The sequence below is a fragment of the Geotrypetes seraphini genome, chromosome 3 (genome assembly GCF_902459505.1).
Source record: "Geotrypetes seraphini chromosome 3, aGeoSer1.1, whole genome shotgun sequence".
NCBI lineage: Eukaryota > Metazoa > Chordata > Amphibia > Gymnophiona > Dermophiidae > Geotrypetes > Geotrypetes seraphini.
This window is the reverse complement of record NC_047086.1, coordinates 361050988-361066955: the sequence shown is the minus strand read 5'-3', so window position 1 is coordinate 361066955 and position 15968 is coordinate 361050988. Positions and strand designations below refer to the sequence as shown.

At 45.1% G+C, this 15968-nt stretch overlaps 1 protein-coding gene across 1 annotated transcript in view; it reads right to left on the bottom strand.

Moving 5' to 3' along the window:
* LOC117356530 (calpain-2 catalytic subunit-like) overlaps positions 1–15968 on the bottom strand; it is a 128990-nt gene that overhangs the window by 42764 nt on the left and 70258 nt on the right. The window contains exons 9-12 of the mRNA XM_033935860.1: positions 14213–14373; positions 10446–10615; positions 3568–3579; positions 683–894 (exon numbers count right to left, since the gene is read on the bottom strand). Coding sequence (XP_033791751.1) covers positions 683–894; positions 3568–3579; positions 10446–10615; positions 14213–14373 — 555 coding nt within the window. The remainder of the gene's footprint in view (positions 1–682; positions 895–3567; positions 3580–10445; positions 10616–14212; positions 14374–15968) is intronic.

Below are 15968 nucleotides of genomic sequence, written 5' to 3'. Positions count from 1 at the left end.
TCGCCAGGTAGAAACCGACATTTCCACCATCATGCTGTGGCTTTATTCAGGGTATGCTATCAGGTCAGTGAATCCACTATTTCCAAAGTCACACTGCAGACTTCAGAGCATACCCTGAATACATGGCATACATGGTATTTCAATATTAATGAGCTTATTTGCATGGTCGGATCAGGGAATGAGCAATCATGCAGAAATCACGCAGTGTGCTGTTTTCTGCATCGGATCAGCAAATGAGATTGTTGCTAAAGCTGTCAAAACAGGTTTAGCGATGATTGCTGGCTCCAGTTTCCCTCCAAAAGGGATTTCTTCCTACCCTTCCCTCCCTGGGCAGAAGAGCCCTTCTTGAAGCTGTGGAGGTGTTTACAAGTGAGAGTACAATATTTTAGTAGAGCCACTAGAGGTCTCTGCAATCCAGTTAGAACAGAGCCTTAGATGTCTCTACAAATGCATTTATGTAACAAAATAATGAAAAAAACCTCCCAAAATAATGGAAAAGCATGATAATGAAATAAAAGCTTTTCCCTGTGATATAGCAAAGAATAAATCTGATAACTCATATGCAGCACTGTACTTATCTCAAGAAAGAAAAATTAGGGGGTCAATATTCAGAGCAATTTAAGTGGGCAGGAGGAGAGAGCTCTATACATGTGATCCATATCCACCACCCCTAGGTACGTACTGTGCCTCTGCATTTTTCTCAGAGAAGACTCTCAAACAGAAGTCTCCGATTTTGTTGGGTTCGAAGGTGGATGGCACGATGATGTATTCTCCTGGTGGGAGGCAAAACCGGTTCATGACCTCACGGAGGTTAGTGAAGGTGTCCGACTTTTCCTTCATTTTGGTTGCCAGGAAGAACTGTTTGTTCAAGTGGACATTCAACTGACCAGCACACTTATTTAAAAAAAATAATATGTATAAATAAATAGACATATTCTACATCACTGCCATTTAGAAGAAGCAAAACTAGATTTGAGTGTCTTGGCCTACTTTTTGGTATACTTTTAATGCCAATAGAATAAAATACCCCAAGTCTGAACCTCTTATTTAAAGGAATGTTTGGATCCAGAGTAGAAAATGATACGGGGACAAATATTTCCCCGTCCCCACAGAAACTCAATTTTCTCATCCTGTCCCCATAGGTTTTGTCCCTGTCCCATTCCTGTAAGCTCTGCTTTAACTGCACAAACCTCGAACACTTAAAACTAAACTAAACTAAACTATGACTTATGACTTTAAAGTGTTTGAGGCTTGTGCAGATGAGCTTGCAGGATGGGGCAGGACAGGATGGAGCTTGCAGGAATGGGGCAGGGACAGGACGGGAAAATGAGTTCCCCCGGGGATGGGAAAATATTTGTCCTTGTGTCATTCTCTAATCCAGAGCCCATGCAGGTCATGATTGCTGATCCTCAGCATTACCTGGATGTCTAAACTGAATTAAAATAGGTGACAGAAATATTGAGCCCTGGAAATGGTTTCACACATCCACCCCTCAGCCAGAAGAGCTTGAGACCAGTGAGAAATAGTAAAATAGGGGATGAGGTAGGGAGAGAAGAGAAGGAGCAGCAAGGACTGGGAAAAGTAGTAACCCTCACCTTCAAAAATAGCATTATACATAGGAATAGGGTTACCAGATACCAGGAAAACCTGGACATGTCCTTTTTTTAGAGGTATTCAGACAGATTTCCAAAACCCCGTAGTTTGTCTGGGTTTTGGAAGGCCACAAGCTCAGAGCCATGTCTGGAGGGCCTCCGAGCATGTGCAGATGCAACACGATGACATCACATGTATGCACACATGCATGTGACATCACGTCACATCCACACATGCTTGGAGGCCCTCCAGAATCAAGACATGGCCAAGCTCAGGAAGAAGACGTTTGTGTGGGGGTGGAATGGGGCGGAGCGGGGCTGGAGGCAGAACCAGGCAGAACCACGTGTCCTCTTTTTTTAATTAGGAAATCTGGTAACCCTACATAAGGAGCTCTGTTTTCAGTTTTTGGGGGCACTTTATTTTTCCTGGAAATTAATCAGTTTTTATTTTAAGAAGAACAAGACTAGGAGAAAGCTGGGGCAAAATAATGACTCACCAGTTTTCCCAGCAAATATCAGAGATTATTTTGGTGGACAGATAACATTTTCCTTTTGAATAAACTGTTTAATTTGGTATACTCTATTTATTTGCTCCCTGGTATTCAGCCAGCAGCAGCCAGTGTATTTTTAAAACACTTGACTTCTGAGGACTAAATTCAGCCCCAGTATCCAGGTTCCAACACTGAATATTAGGACCCTGGTCATCTCCCAGAAATTAACTGGGTAGGTGCAATATTCAACCCCATACCTGGTTAGCTTAACCAGGTACTGGGCTAAATATTGGTTTTCCCCCAGTCCTCCTTCCAACCCTCCCCAAGAAAAGCCTCCCCTCCTGAACCCTCCTGGCAAGAGTTTTTCAACTTCCCAAATATCCCTGCTAAAGTTTTCCCCATCCCAAACATTTCCCTAAGTGTCTCTCCTGAATTCTCCCATGTTTTCCTGCCTTTCAAACCCCTCTCCATAAGCTTCCCCTCCCCCCTCCAGCCGTGTGGTAGTTCTGTGAGATTAATGCTAGAGGCTGCCATTTTGGACCCAGGACCTTCATGGGCAGGAGCAACAGGGAATCATTCCTGTCTGCCCTTCACTCGACCACCAGGGACCCTTAAACTAGACCTGGGGGGGAGACTACAAGAGGGTGGGAGGGGTCTTCAGAAGGGGGGCAAATTATCCTATGGGAGGTTTATTCAGGAGGTATGTTCTTGTGGTAGTTTTGAGGTAAAGAAGCTCTTAAGGGGTGTTGTTAAGGGGGAGAGCGCTGGTGGGGGGATTTGCATGAAGGGTCAGGAAAAAACAACCCAAAATCCACTATTCAACCTGCTACCTAGTTAGCTGAGTAGTGGGATAAAGACTGCTGCTAACTGGGTAACTCCTAACTTGGACCCCGGGCCACCAAGCCCTATATCCAGATAGTGTTATGATGGTCACAGGCAATATTCAGAGACACTACCTAGTTAAATGCCACTAAATATTGGCAGATGACCAGCTTAGTGAGTTTTAAACAGGCAGAAGACTCTCCTGCCAAGTTAAACTCTGCTGGCTAAGAATCTATTCCCATTACAGTTTTCTAAGGGAGACCTAGCAGCAATGGAAGATGGTGTTTTCCTGGTGTTTCACAGGGCACCATTAGCCCTCCCCCACCATCCAGCAGCCATCCCTGATCATATGTAGGTCTGTAACTATTTTGGTAACAGCTTAAAAACTACAAATAAAGACGTTATGCATTTACTGGTCACTGATAAATACATAACTTCCTTTGAAAAATCGATTTATATATTTAGTGTCAGAAAACATTACACGCTATTTACCTAAATCAATTCAAATTTTGGAAATGGGTTCCCAATAGTTAAAGATTTAATTATTTATTTGCACTGCTAAAAGGTAAAAATTTTTTTAAAAAAGGTCTCCGACAGCTTTACAAACCCGTCGTCTCTCATTTTGTCACTTTCAGTATACATGAAGAAGAGAATATACACACCTCCTGAGGAACCTGTGAAGGTACAGGAAAAACATGTGTTAATAATGTATTCATTTCCTTATTATGTAAAATCACAGAATGAAGCTAAGGGGCCTGCACTGATGACCTTTGAGTGCCCTAGTGTGATATTTCCATAATATTGACTTAGGTGCACTGTATGAGAGGCTTCCCCACCTTCCTGACCCTATTTCTCTAATCACAGGAAAGAGGGGCTGAGCTGCAACTTCTGTGGAAGAAGCAGATCTCTGCACAGGGCCACTGGAGAGAATCAGCGAAACCAGTGAGTGGTCTGGGGGTGAGGGTTGTTGAAAAGGATTAGGACTTAAGAAGGGGGAAAATGTGAAGGGTTTGGTGCCAGCTCAGGAAAAGAACTGGTAGCAAATGATGGTGGGCAGATAAGGTAGGGGGGGTGGGGGTAGGGATACCAGATTTTCCAAATGGAAAATCCGGACTCATAGCCCCAGCCCATTCTGGCTGACCACGCCCAGTTCTGCCCCCCCCAGGCCTGCCCCCCTCAACCTGCACGAGAAATGAGCGACGTTGGACAGCATTCGCGCATGTGCTGGTGCGACGCAATGATGTCACCACATTGCATCTGCACATGCGCGAATGCCATCCCGACGTCCCTCATTGCTAGATTCACTAAGGACACCGATCGTGTCCAGACCACTTTGCAACCCGAATTTCCTTTGACCCAATTCACGAACCTCGTGGCCAAATCATCCTCCAATCCGAGCCGCTCCGCACGTGCAAATGAGGGGAAAAGGCATGCAAAGTGGAAAGGATGCGATTCACTAAACAAATGCAGGCACACTGACTGGGCTGGTGGATCCAAAAACAAGAGACTGCTGAGGGCCAGTCACTTGTGTAAAATCCCTGCTCTCTGCCCCAATCCTGCTTCTCCTGCTCTCTGCCCCGGCTCTCCTGCCCTTCCCTACAGTGCAAGCCTGTGGTTTTAACCCATGGGCTCGCGAAAAAGTAAAAATCAAAAGCAGTAAAAAAAACAAGTTCTCTTTCCAATTCTGCTGGGCACGGAGGGCCAGCGAATGCGCAGACCATCTACAGATGGTGTGCGTATGCATTGGGATCACTGGAGAGCGATCAGTGCGGTCGGTTGGGGGCGCGATTCTGATCGTCCTCATTTGCATGAGGGTGCTTCGTGAATCAGGCCCCCGGCCACGGATTGGATCCGATCTGTGGCCTTAGTAAATCTAGCCCTAAGTGTTAATCCGCTCTGCTTGGGACTAAATCTCATGCTCTAAAATAAAGAGAAAAACAAAATCAAGTGGAAGTAAAAAAAAAAAAAGAATAAGCAAGGAAGCAGGTAAATAAATAGATGGAGGTGTGGGTGGAGCTAGAGAGAGGGAGGGGTGGAAGGGGGCAGGGCCAGGGGCCCACCAAATAATTAATCCTGCCCTGACCATAGTTAGATTATGTTAGATTGTGAGCCCACTGGGAGAGATAGGAAAATACCCAGAGTACCTGACCACTAAACTGCTTAGGAGCAAGGTACAAGCGGAATAAAAATCACTAATGTAATGTAATTTAATATAAGAAATAAATAAGAAAAAATTTAAATCTCCTATCTATAATTTTTCAGTGGTGCTATCTGGATAGCACTGATGAAAATCTCTGTAAGTGCCAAGCCACTCCTCAGATGGTATAGGTACAAGATCCTTTAGCCAAAATTCTGAAAACTGAAACGTTCCAAAAATCAAAATTTCGACATGAACTGAAAGTAGCTAATTTCCCCAATGTGACACATGATGAAACTAATGCAGCTGCATGCGTTTCTTCTGATCTCTGCACAATTCAGGTCTAAGGGCTAGAAAGTGGCTGGAAAGTGGAAAATTGCAAATTCCAGGGTGGTAGTGAGAAGCAGAAAAAGGTTGGAGGGCTGGAAAATGGCAGAGAGAGATGCAGATTCCACTCAAGATTAGTGAGAAGCAGAAAGTTGAGGTATTGTAAAAGCTTGATCGTGATGTGTCTGTACAATAACTAATTGAAGAACATGGCGTGAGAACAACAACCATATATGACTTAAAGAAACAGGTAGATAAAGTTTTACAGTGAGATTGATGACCAGAAATTAATGAAAACCAGAACAACATTGCATAGAACAAAAAATTAAGATTTAGAGAGTGTGCTGATTGAGTGGGTTTGACAAAGGGGTGAATGCATGCCATTGACTAGTTTGATGGTAATGAAGCAAAAAAAAAAAAAAAAAAATACCATCAAGAACTGAACATTGACAGTTTCAAGTTTATTTAAAATTTCTTATACCACCCAATCAGCCTTCTAGGCGATGCACAAATTTGTAAAAACAAAAGACAAACTTTAACTAAAATACAACATTTGAAGTGACAATACGCAACCAAACTACCGTATTTTCACGCATATAACGCGCGCGTTATACGCGTTTTTACCTACCGCGCATACCCCTCGCGCGTTATACGCGTGAGCGCGGTATACAAAATTTTTTTTACATAGTTCCCACCCCGCCCGACGCCCGATTCACCCCCCCCAGCAGGACCGCTCGCACCCCCACCCCGAACGACCGCTCGCACGCGCTCCCACCCGCACCCGCATCCACGATCGGAGCAAGAGGGAGCCCAAGCCCTCTTGCCCGGCCGACTCCCCAACTCCCCGACAATATCGGGCCAGGAGGGAGCCCAAACCCTCCTGGCCACGGCGACCCCCTACCCCCACCCCCCACCCCGCACTACATTACGGGCAGGAGGGATCCCAGGCCCTCCTGCCCTCGACGCAAACCCCCCTCCCTCCAACGACCGCCCCCCCCCAAGAACCTCCGACCACCCCCCCAGCCGACCCGCGACCCCCCTGGCCGACCCCCACGACACCCCCACCCCCCTTCCCCGTACCTTTGGTAGTTGGCCGGACAGACGGGAGCCAAACCCGCCTGTCCGGCAGGCAGCCAACGACGGAATGAGGCCGGATTGGCCCATCCGTCCCAAAGCTCCGCCTACTGGTGGGGCCTAAGGCGCGTGGGCCAATCAGAATAGGCCCTGGAGCCTTAGGTCCCACCTGGGGGCGCGGCCTGAGGCACATGGGCCCAACCCGACCGTGTGCCTCAGGCCGCGCCCCCAGGTGGGACCTAAGGCTCCAGGGCGGGTGAACGGAGAGTCAGGACAGTGCACGGAAAGTCAGGGCGGGTGAACGGAGAGTCGGGACAGCGCACGGAGAGGCGGGGCAGTGCACGGAAAGTCAGGGAGGGTGAACGGAGAGTCGGGACAGCGCACGGAGAGGCGGGGCAGTGCACGGAAAGTCAGGGAGGGTGAACGGAGAGTCGGGACAGCGCACGGAGAGGCGGGGCAGTGCACGGAAAGTCAGGGAGGGTGAACGGAGAGTCGGGACAGCGCACGGAGAGTCGGGGCAATGCACGGAAAGTCAGGGAGGGTGAACGGAGAGTCGGGGAGGGCGAAAGGAGAGTCGGGATGGCCAGAGGAGAGTCGGGGCGGGCGAAAGGACAGTCGGGCTGCATGCGCGTTATATGCGTGAGCGCGGTATACAAAAGTTTTTGTACATAAAATCGTGGTTTCTGCGCGCTATACCCGTGTGCGCGTTTTACACGGGTGCGCGTTATCTGCGTGAAAATACGGTATAACTAAAAAAACTTTTAAAAACAATTAAAAACACAGACAAACAAGAACATAAGGTAAAAGGCAAGAACTACATTAGGCAAAGTAAAAGAAAACAATTAAGGAAAAAACATGAGGGAGGGCGGCTGTTAAACTCAATAGTATTTTCGCTCAAAATATGCAGAATATGCAGAAGAAGCACCATGGTGTTAAATATCTCACAATCTGTGGTGAAAAAGATTCTGCTGATTACGAGGCAGCTGAAAATTACATTGATGAATTTACTAAGAGAATATCTGATAGAAACCTTGGTCCTGACTCCTGAACAAATTTACAATGCTGATGAAATAGCTCTCAATTGGTGCTATGTTCCTAGAAAAACAATGACAATATCTGATGAACGAGCTCCATCTGGTTTTAAGGACACAAAGGAATGGGTTCTTTCATGTACCAATGCTGCAGGCACATACAAATTAAAGTTGGCAGTGATTTGAAAAAGCCAGCATCCTGATGTTTTAAAGGTATACGTCATCTACTTGTGGATTATTATGCTTACAAGAAAACATGAGTAACCAGAGAAATATTTAGTGATTGGTTCCATTACCACTTTGTGCCAGCAGCAAGAGCTCATTGTAGAGAAGCTGAACTGGATGAGAACTGTGAAGTTTTACTGGTTCTAGACAACTTCTCTGTAGATCCACCTCAAGAACCTCTTGTGAAAAATAATGTTTCTGCCATTTACCTCCCATCCAATGTGACATCCTTATAACAGCCTTGTGACCAAGGAATTTTTCTAAATTGCATGCTTGATGCAATTAACAGAGGCATAAGAATTCAAGATTTTCTTAAGTTCAGTCTTAAGGATGATATTTATGCATTTGCCAATACCTGGAAAGATCCAAAAATCAAAATTTTGACATGAACCAGAAGTAGCTAATTTTCCCGATGTGATACATGCTGAAACTAATGCAGGTGCATGCGTTTCTTCTGATCACTGCACAATTCAGGTCAAAGGGCTAGAAAGTGGCTTCACATAAACTTTGGCCATCAACAATGTTCAATGAAAATGAAATTGTATAGGAGGACTTTGAAGGTTTCCAACTCAGTGATGAAATGCTTATATCAAGCCTCATTGCTTATGCCAGAAGTCTATCATCTGAAAATGTTAATAAGAAGCTGCTGATACTAATAAAGTGCTGAATATTGACAAATATGCAGCAGTTGTGCATCCTTTAGTGATGGTGAAGTTGGTGAAATGATGTTAAATAAAGAAACGCATGAAGTTAGTAGTGATGATAAAGTAGTGATAATAAAGACCTTGTGAACACCAGAGAAAAAAATCCCTATAGATATGATGAAAATGTGACCAGTTAATTACTGGCATGAAATAACATGCATTTATCAGTAAGCATGAGATTATGGCAGTCTACTCAATCAAAGAGAGATTACTGAAACAGAAACCTTTGTTAATTAGACAGATGACACTGGAAGAAGTCTTTAAAAAGACTGCCACTGTTCCTCCACCATCGTCAGACAGCCGATTACAGATAGAAGTTGATGTTTGATGTTAAGATGTTTTTGGCTAAGAAAGACTAAAGATTGTGACTAAATGTTAAAGCTTAATTTAAAGGTTTTGCTTCAGTAACATAGTTTGGAACAAGTTTCTGTTTGAAGTACTTGAAGTGTTTAATGTTTGCGACTCTCTCCCCAGTAATGTGTACTCTTTGGGCCCCTTTTACAAAGCTGTGGTAGTGGCTTTGTAAAAGGGGCCTGGATAGTGTGACTCTTTCCTAAGTCATGCACACTCCCTCTGAAAGAGTACAGATTACTAAACAACTGGAAAATAAAAGACTATGAAAAGTGTTGGGATATGCACTCCTATGTTTTATTTTATATCTGTTCTGCATGAAAATTTGATGCAGGGACATGTCAGCCTGTGCAGGCAAGTTTGTGTTTGACGTTTTTAATGTTTGCCTTATTTTGAAATAAAAAAATATTTGGCAGCAATATTATGGTCTTATGATCTGTCTTTTTCAGGCGTAACGTTATCATTCCAAAAACTGAAAAAAATCCCAAACCCGAAATATGCCTGGTCCCAATGATTTTGGATAAAGGATCTTGTACCTGTACCAAAACAGGATAAAGTGGCCAACTATATGTAAAGCAGTGAAATTCAACACCATCTGTATAGCTAATCGATTTAATTTATGAGTAAATCATTTTTATTGAGCAATCAAAAGCAACCAAATTAACACAAATATCTGTAGGTCAAGAAAGAATATAGCAAAGACAGCAAAAAGTAAGCTCAACAATTTTCAAATTCCACCCCCCATCCCAATTTCTGCCATAAATATACATAGTATTCTTACCATAATTATTACTTATATATACAAAATTAGATAAAGGGCAATAGTCAAACCCACCACAATACAAATCAAAGTCCCCAAACCACCCCCAAAAGAACCCCACCCCCTCCTAAACCCCCCCAAAAAAACCATGGAGTAGCATGAGAGTAAGCACCAAGAGGGAGACAAAAAACAATCCCCATACATCAAAACGATTTAATTTAAGTCAGAAAAAATACTGCTGTTAATTAAACTACTTAAGCTATATGTTCAGTGGCTAAATATTGCCACTAGACATATAGCCAGCAGAGGTAGGGTTGCCAGATTTTCCCTTTAAAAAGAGAGGACACCTGGCCCCACCCTGTTCTGCCTCCAGCTTCACCCCATTCTGCCTCCAGCTACACCCCGTTCCACCCCTAGTCAAACCTTCCGTCTCTTTCCCTGAGGTCTGGAGGCCCTCTGTGCATGCACATATGACATCATCAAGTCAACGTCCATGCCATGTGCAGAGGACCTCCAGACACGGCCCTGAGCTGGGGACTTCCAAAACCCAGACAAACTTCCGGGTTTTGGAAATCCCTCCAGGTACCTGGACAGAGAGATTTTTCCGGACGTCTCAAAACCCTAAGCATCACACAGCAGCATTGAATATACATATTTTTAAAGTGCTACAGTATTTTATGTATATTCATTGTAGCAAATAATGCAATCGTTGCTGCTGCTGCTGAATATGTACTTGTTTGTTTCCATGGTGAGGACTCCTTGAACAGCGCCCTCTAGGGGTTAGAAGCTTGGAGACAATATGAATGCTTCTACTGCTATCAACTAATTGCGATCCCCATATAGACAGCTTCTTTAAAACAGAGTGTAACAATCTGTTTCATGCCTCCTGCTCCTTCTTTCCTACTCCATCATGATCATTAGGGGCGATTACCTCGTAGATGGCAAAGCCAATTGTGTGCATGTCCTCTCCCATTTTCCTCTGCCTCCGGCGGTTCTTCTGAATCAGGCCCACAAGGAAGGTGCAGCCCTCTTCACCGTCATCAGGATAATCATCAGCTTCTTCCAGCTTAATCATGAACTGGGGGTTCATCCAGAAAGTGTCTGAGGGAAAAAAACACCATTCTTTAAAGAGTCTCAAGCTCCAGGCTGGAGAATCGGTGCTGAAGCCTGGAAACCGTCACTGCAACCCCATTTCTTAGCCACCATACACAACATTTTGAACTACAAATATGTTTGTGTTTCCCCTTTATCGATCTTGGGGTTCTCTGTCATTTCATGCCAGGCAGACTTTGTGCCAATGTTTCAGAATGATTGCGGGGTGCCAAACACAATATAAATTGCCCCTCCCTGGACACGATGAAGGAGCTTGCTCAATAATGGGGGTGCTTGGCACCCGCTGGCACTTAGAGCTGGCTTCTATGCTAGACAGGATGCCTAGGGAACTTTTGCTGGCCTTGTGTGCTGACAGGATGCCTTCTCTGAGCGACATTCAACGGCCAGTAGCCAAGATGTGAACAGTGAGGAACAGGCCACAAAATGGCAAATGAGGTTCAACGTGGATAAGTGCAAGGTGATGCATTTTGGTAACAAAAATCATATGAACGAATACAGGATGTCAGGTGCTGTACTCGGAGAGAGCCCCCAGGAAAGAGACTTGGGAGTACTTGTAGCTAAGTCAATGAAGCCATCCGCGCAATGTGTAGCGGTGGCGAAAAGGACGAACAGAATGCTAGGAATGATTAAGAAGGGGATCACAAACAGATCAGAAAAGGTTATCATGCCGCTGTACCGGGCCATGGTGCACCCCCACCTGCAATACTGCATCCAACACTGGTCGCCGTACATGAAAAAGGACATAGTACTACTCGAAAGGGTCCAGAGAAGAGTGACAAAAATGATTAAGGGACTGGAGGAGCTACTGTACAATGAGAGGCTAGAGAAACTGGGCCTCTTCTCCTTTGAAAAGAGGGGACATGATCGAAACATTCAAGATATTGAAGGGAATTGACTTAGTAGAGAAATAGATTGTTCACCCGCTCCAAGGTAGAGAGAACGAGAGGACACTCTCTAAAGTTAAAAAGGGATAGATTCCGTACAAACGTAAGGAAGTTCTTCTTCACCCAGAGAGTGGTGGAAATCTGGAACACTTTTCCGGAGGCAGTTATAAAGGAAAGCACCTTTCAGGGATTCAAGAAAAGGTTAGATAAGTTCCTGCTGGACCAGAGCATACGCAGGTAAGGCTAGACTCTAGTAGGGCACTGGTCTTTGACCTAAGGGCTGCCGCATAAGTGGACTGCTGGGCATGATGGACCACTGGTCTGACCCAGCAGCGGCAAATCTTATGTTCTTATGTGGCTATATTTTCACTATCCCTGGGTTTAAGTATGTCACCCCCAATAGTGCTTTCAGCTCCAAGCAGCACAAATTGATGGGAATTGAAACCTGGATTTGCCATACTACACTGTAACTTGTGGCACAGGATGCGGGGCCCTGAAATGTTTGAAAGTATTTTTATTCTACTGTCAGAATTTTAAACTTTTTCTCAAAGTAAAGGGAAACTTTAGGAGTACTTAAAATCTTTTGTTTTATTTTTAATTTTAATGTCCTTCTGATGATGTTGATTTTTTAGTTATTTATTTAAAATTATTTGTAGCTTGCTTATCTACAAGTCTAGGCGGGGACCAATGTAAACATACACAAACAAACAACAAAATACAATGACAATACACATTTTTTAAAAATCATAAAACATCTGAACATCTTTACATAATCTCAAAATTACATCTTCAAAAAGACAGTTAAAGCTGGTGTCAACCATAGCCTAACACTAAAAGATAGAATCTCTTACACCTCCACTGATTATGCCAAAAGCACATGCAAATAATACAGTTTTTATCTCTTTTCTAAATTGACAGGGTCAATTGATGCATAGAAACTGACAAGGCATTCCATAGGGCCGGGCCCCGACGGTTCAGTCTGGGGCAGGAATTTCCATGTATTAGTCTCTGTGCTCTGCTCCTGTATCAACTGTATTACAGGTATTGGAAACTGTCTAAAAACAAGGAGCTCATTCAGGATCACTGTTCACATCTTGGTTAGTGGTAATTACTAGCGCTGCCCATTCAGGGAAAAACATTTTGATTCGATTCAGCCTACTGAATCAATTTTTTGATTCGCTTTTCCTGCCCAATTGGGTGTTTTGGGTTTTGTTTTTCAAACTTCCTGGCAGATTTATTTTGTAGCCTCTTCACCCACCCTTTGCCCTCTCCAACCCTACGCCATGCTATGGTATAAACAAAATAAACAAAAAAGACTTTTCCTCTGTTAGGTCCTAGCTCACGCTCACTGTCTTAATACCAGCTCTGGCAAGATACACTTTTCTTCCTTCTCTGTGCTCATCATCCATCTTCCAGCTCTGTACCTTTACTTCCACTGCCATGTCCAACAATTCATTCCCACTGTCTACCGTCTCTCTCTCTCTCTCTCTCCCCCTGCCTTGTGCCCTGGGTCAAACCTCTCTATTCCCTTCCATGTAGCATCTCTCCCTTTCATTATCATGTGAAATATTTATTTCTCTCTCCCCATGTACATCTCTCCCTGCCCTCTACCCTATGTCCAACATTTCTCCCTTTCTCTTCTCCATGCATGTCTCCCTCCCCTCCACCATATGCAGGATTTCTCCCCCTCACCCCTTTCTACTTGTGCTCCCTTCCTCTCTTCCACCCCATGTCCAACAATTCTTCTTTTCTTCCCCCCTGTGCAGCAGCTTTCCATCCCTCTGTCCAATCCTCCTGTGCGGACAGCTTTCTGTCCCTCCCATCCCCCTATGCAGCATTTCCCGACTGCTGCCCCACCCCCCGAGATTTGACATACTGTCGGGTCTACTAATGCAGCAGCAGCGGTAGCAGTGGACGGCTAGCAGACATAGGCTTTGAACAGGTTTGTTTGCGGCCTGCCCTGCCAGGGCTTCCCTCTGCCTCATCATCAGTGATGTCATCAGTAATGCAGCAGAGGGAAGGCTCCAGTAGGGCAGGCCGCGAACAAGCCTGTTCAGAACCTGCGTCTGCTAGCCGTCCACTGCCACTGCTGATTTAGGAGGCCCTAGAGATTTGTCAGGCTTCACCGGGAGGGACGGCTGATCACTAAATCAGTGAGTCTGATTTTTTGGGGAAAACAAATCAATTCGAAATGATTCACCGAAGTGGATTAGCCCTCAGTTCTAAAAATGATACCCAGTGTAGAGCCCTTCAAAATATCATAATGGGGACACCTGATGGGTAAATGGTTTGAACTTTGCCTTACAAGAGACCCGAGTTTAATTTCTAGGCCTGGGTTCTGCTTCTTACACTTACTGAAAACAAAAACAAATAAAGGACTGCAGAGGGTGTTGTAGAGGTAGCACTCATAGCCTCTAAGAAGTAAGAAAGTTAAGTCCTAGTCACTGCACAACAGTGGCATCTACTGGCCACACTCACGGCCCAGGTACATCTAGATCGGGAACGAGCCAGTGGCCCCTGGTTGAGGGCTATCCCTGTAATAGCTGGTCTAAACAGAAAAAGAATGGGGAAAACCTCTGAACATCTGCAAATACTAATGTTGCTAAAGCCCAATCGAGGCTGGTTTCCACTAAGCATTCGGAAGAAACCAGCAAATCTTAACAGAAGGATTTGATTGAAAGAAATGCAAGTGCTGTCTTACGAGGGTAATTTCTGCAGCCACCAGCAGTAGAGCCTCGCCTCCAAGTCCCGTCAAATTTGTTTAAGCTCCACCTCTTGTAAGTGTCACTTGTCAGGGTGTCTGGGGTAAGGTTGCAGATCTCCAGCCGTGAGTAATTTCTCAAAAAATCACTAAAGGACATCCTGGGAAGGACAAACAAATAGCAGTAAGATTTATCACTGATAACATGCAGTAGACCAGCTTGTCCCCTAGCAGCCCATTTCCATTCCCTTCAAAAGTCCTGCTCGGTCAGCTAAGATACCTCTTTGGTAAATGAGCACAGATGCGCATAAGCAGCGAGATCCCATGCTGGACTAAAATAAGGAATATTTAGAATGGTGTCCATGAGCTTTCAAGATCACATGAATCCTAACTGAAACTCATGGACAATCCAGTGACACAAATGCATAATATGGTAGATGCTCCATGCAAGGTTTGGTGTAATCCCACACCGATGAATACAGAGTTCTGCAGCACAATCCAGAGCCAACAGGACCTAATAGGCTCAGGAGTAATCTAAGGAAATATTTTTTTACAGAAAGGGTGGTAGATGTGTGGAACAGTCTTCCGGAGGAAGTAGTGGAGATGGGCCATTTGGCCTTTATTTGCCATCATGTTTCTATGTTAATAGATTTTCTTACTGGTCACTCTGTCCTTTAACATTGCTAAACACAGTAAAGGATTCAAGGTTTCATCACCCCTAGACTCTCTTGGTTATGGTGCCACAGCAGCCGCATGGATACCCCAATGTCCCCCACGTTCAAGACCTTCTATCCCTTCCCTACCCCACCCAATCTGAACCCTTTTCTCACCTTCCTCCCACTTCTAAAAGGTTACCTGATACTTTTTATCTTCTTGGTATTCTCCTCTCATAATGACAACCTATAAGAGCTCACAGACTCTGGAAGCCAGGGAGATATGAGGCAACAGAGACACAATGAGCAGGTGTTGATTCACTTCCCATGCTCAATGCTCACTGCCGAGACTGGTGCAAAAGCCATGAGGTATCTTCGTGATCAGCCCAAGGGTAGGGTTACCAGATTTTCTGTTTGGAAAACCCAGACGCCCAGTTCCACCCATCCCTGCCCCATCATGCCCCAGTCCCACCCCTAATCCCTCCCTAGCCCCACCCCACCCTCACCCCCTGCTGCCTGGTTCTGGTCGGGCAGGAGGGCATGAGACATGATGAAATCACGCACACCCGCGCGTGTATGACATCACTGTGTTGCCCTCCTGTCTGACAGCGATTTTGAGGGAGGCTTTTCAAAACCCGTACAAAGTTCCGGGTTTTGAAAAGCCATCCAGATCCCCGGACATGTCCTCAAAAGGAGGATATATCTGTGGAAATCTGGATGTCTGGTAACCCTACCCAAGGGTATCAGATACACTAGGCAAGCCTTCAGCTCCATAGTCAAGTATCTCCCTTTCTTCTCTAAAGTCCCCCTAAGCTGGTCAGTTTCTCATCTCCCCTTTCCTACTCTCACCCCACCTCCAGCAGCCCCCCTTTCCTTTTTGCTACTGGGCCTGCTGTTGCCACACCCTACCTCCTCTTGGTTCAGCCTAGGGTTACCATTTTTTGGGCTGCTAAAACCTGGACACATGGTCCCGCCCTGCTCCACCCTGGCCAGTTCCACCTTAGGATCTGCCCCAGCCCCTCCCATTTCAGCCTCAAGTCCCGCCCTCTCTTCTTCCCTGACAAGCTCTGGCCGCATCTGGAGGGCCTGAAACATGCACAGCT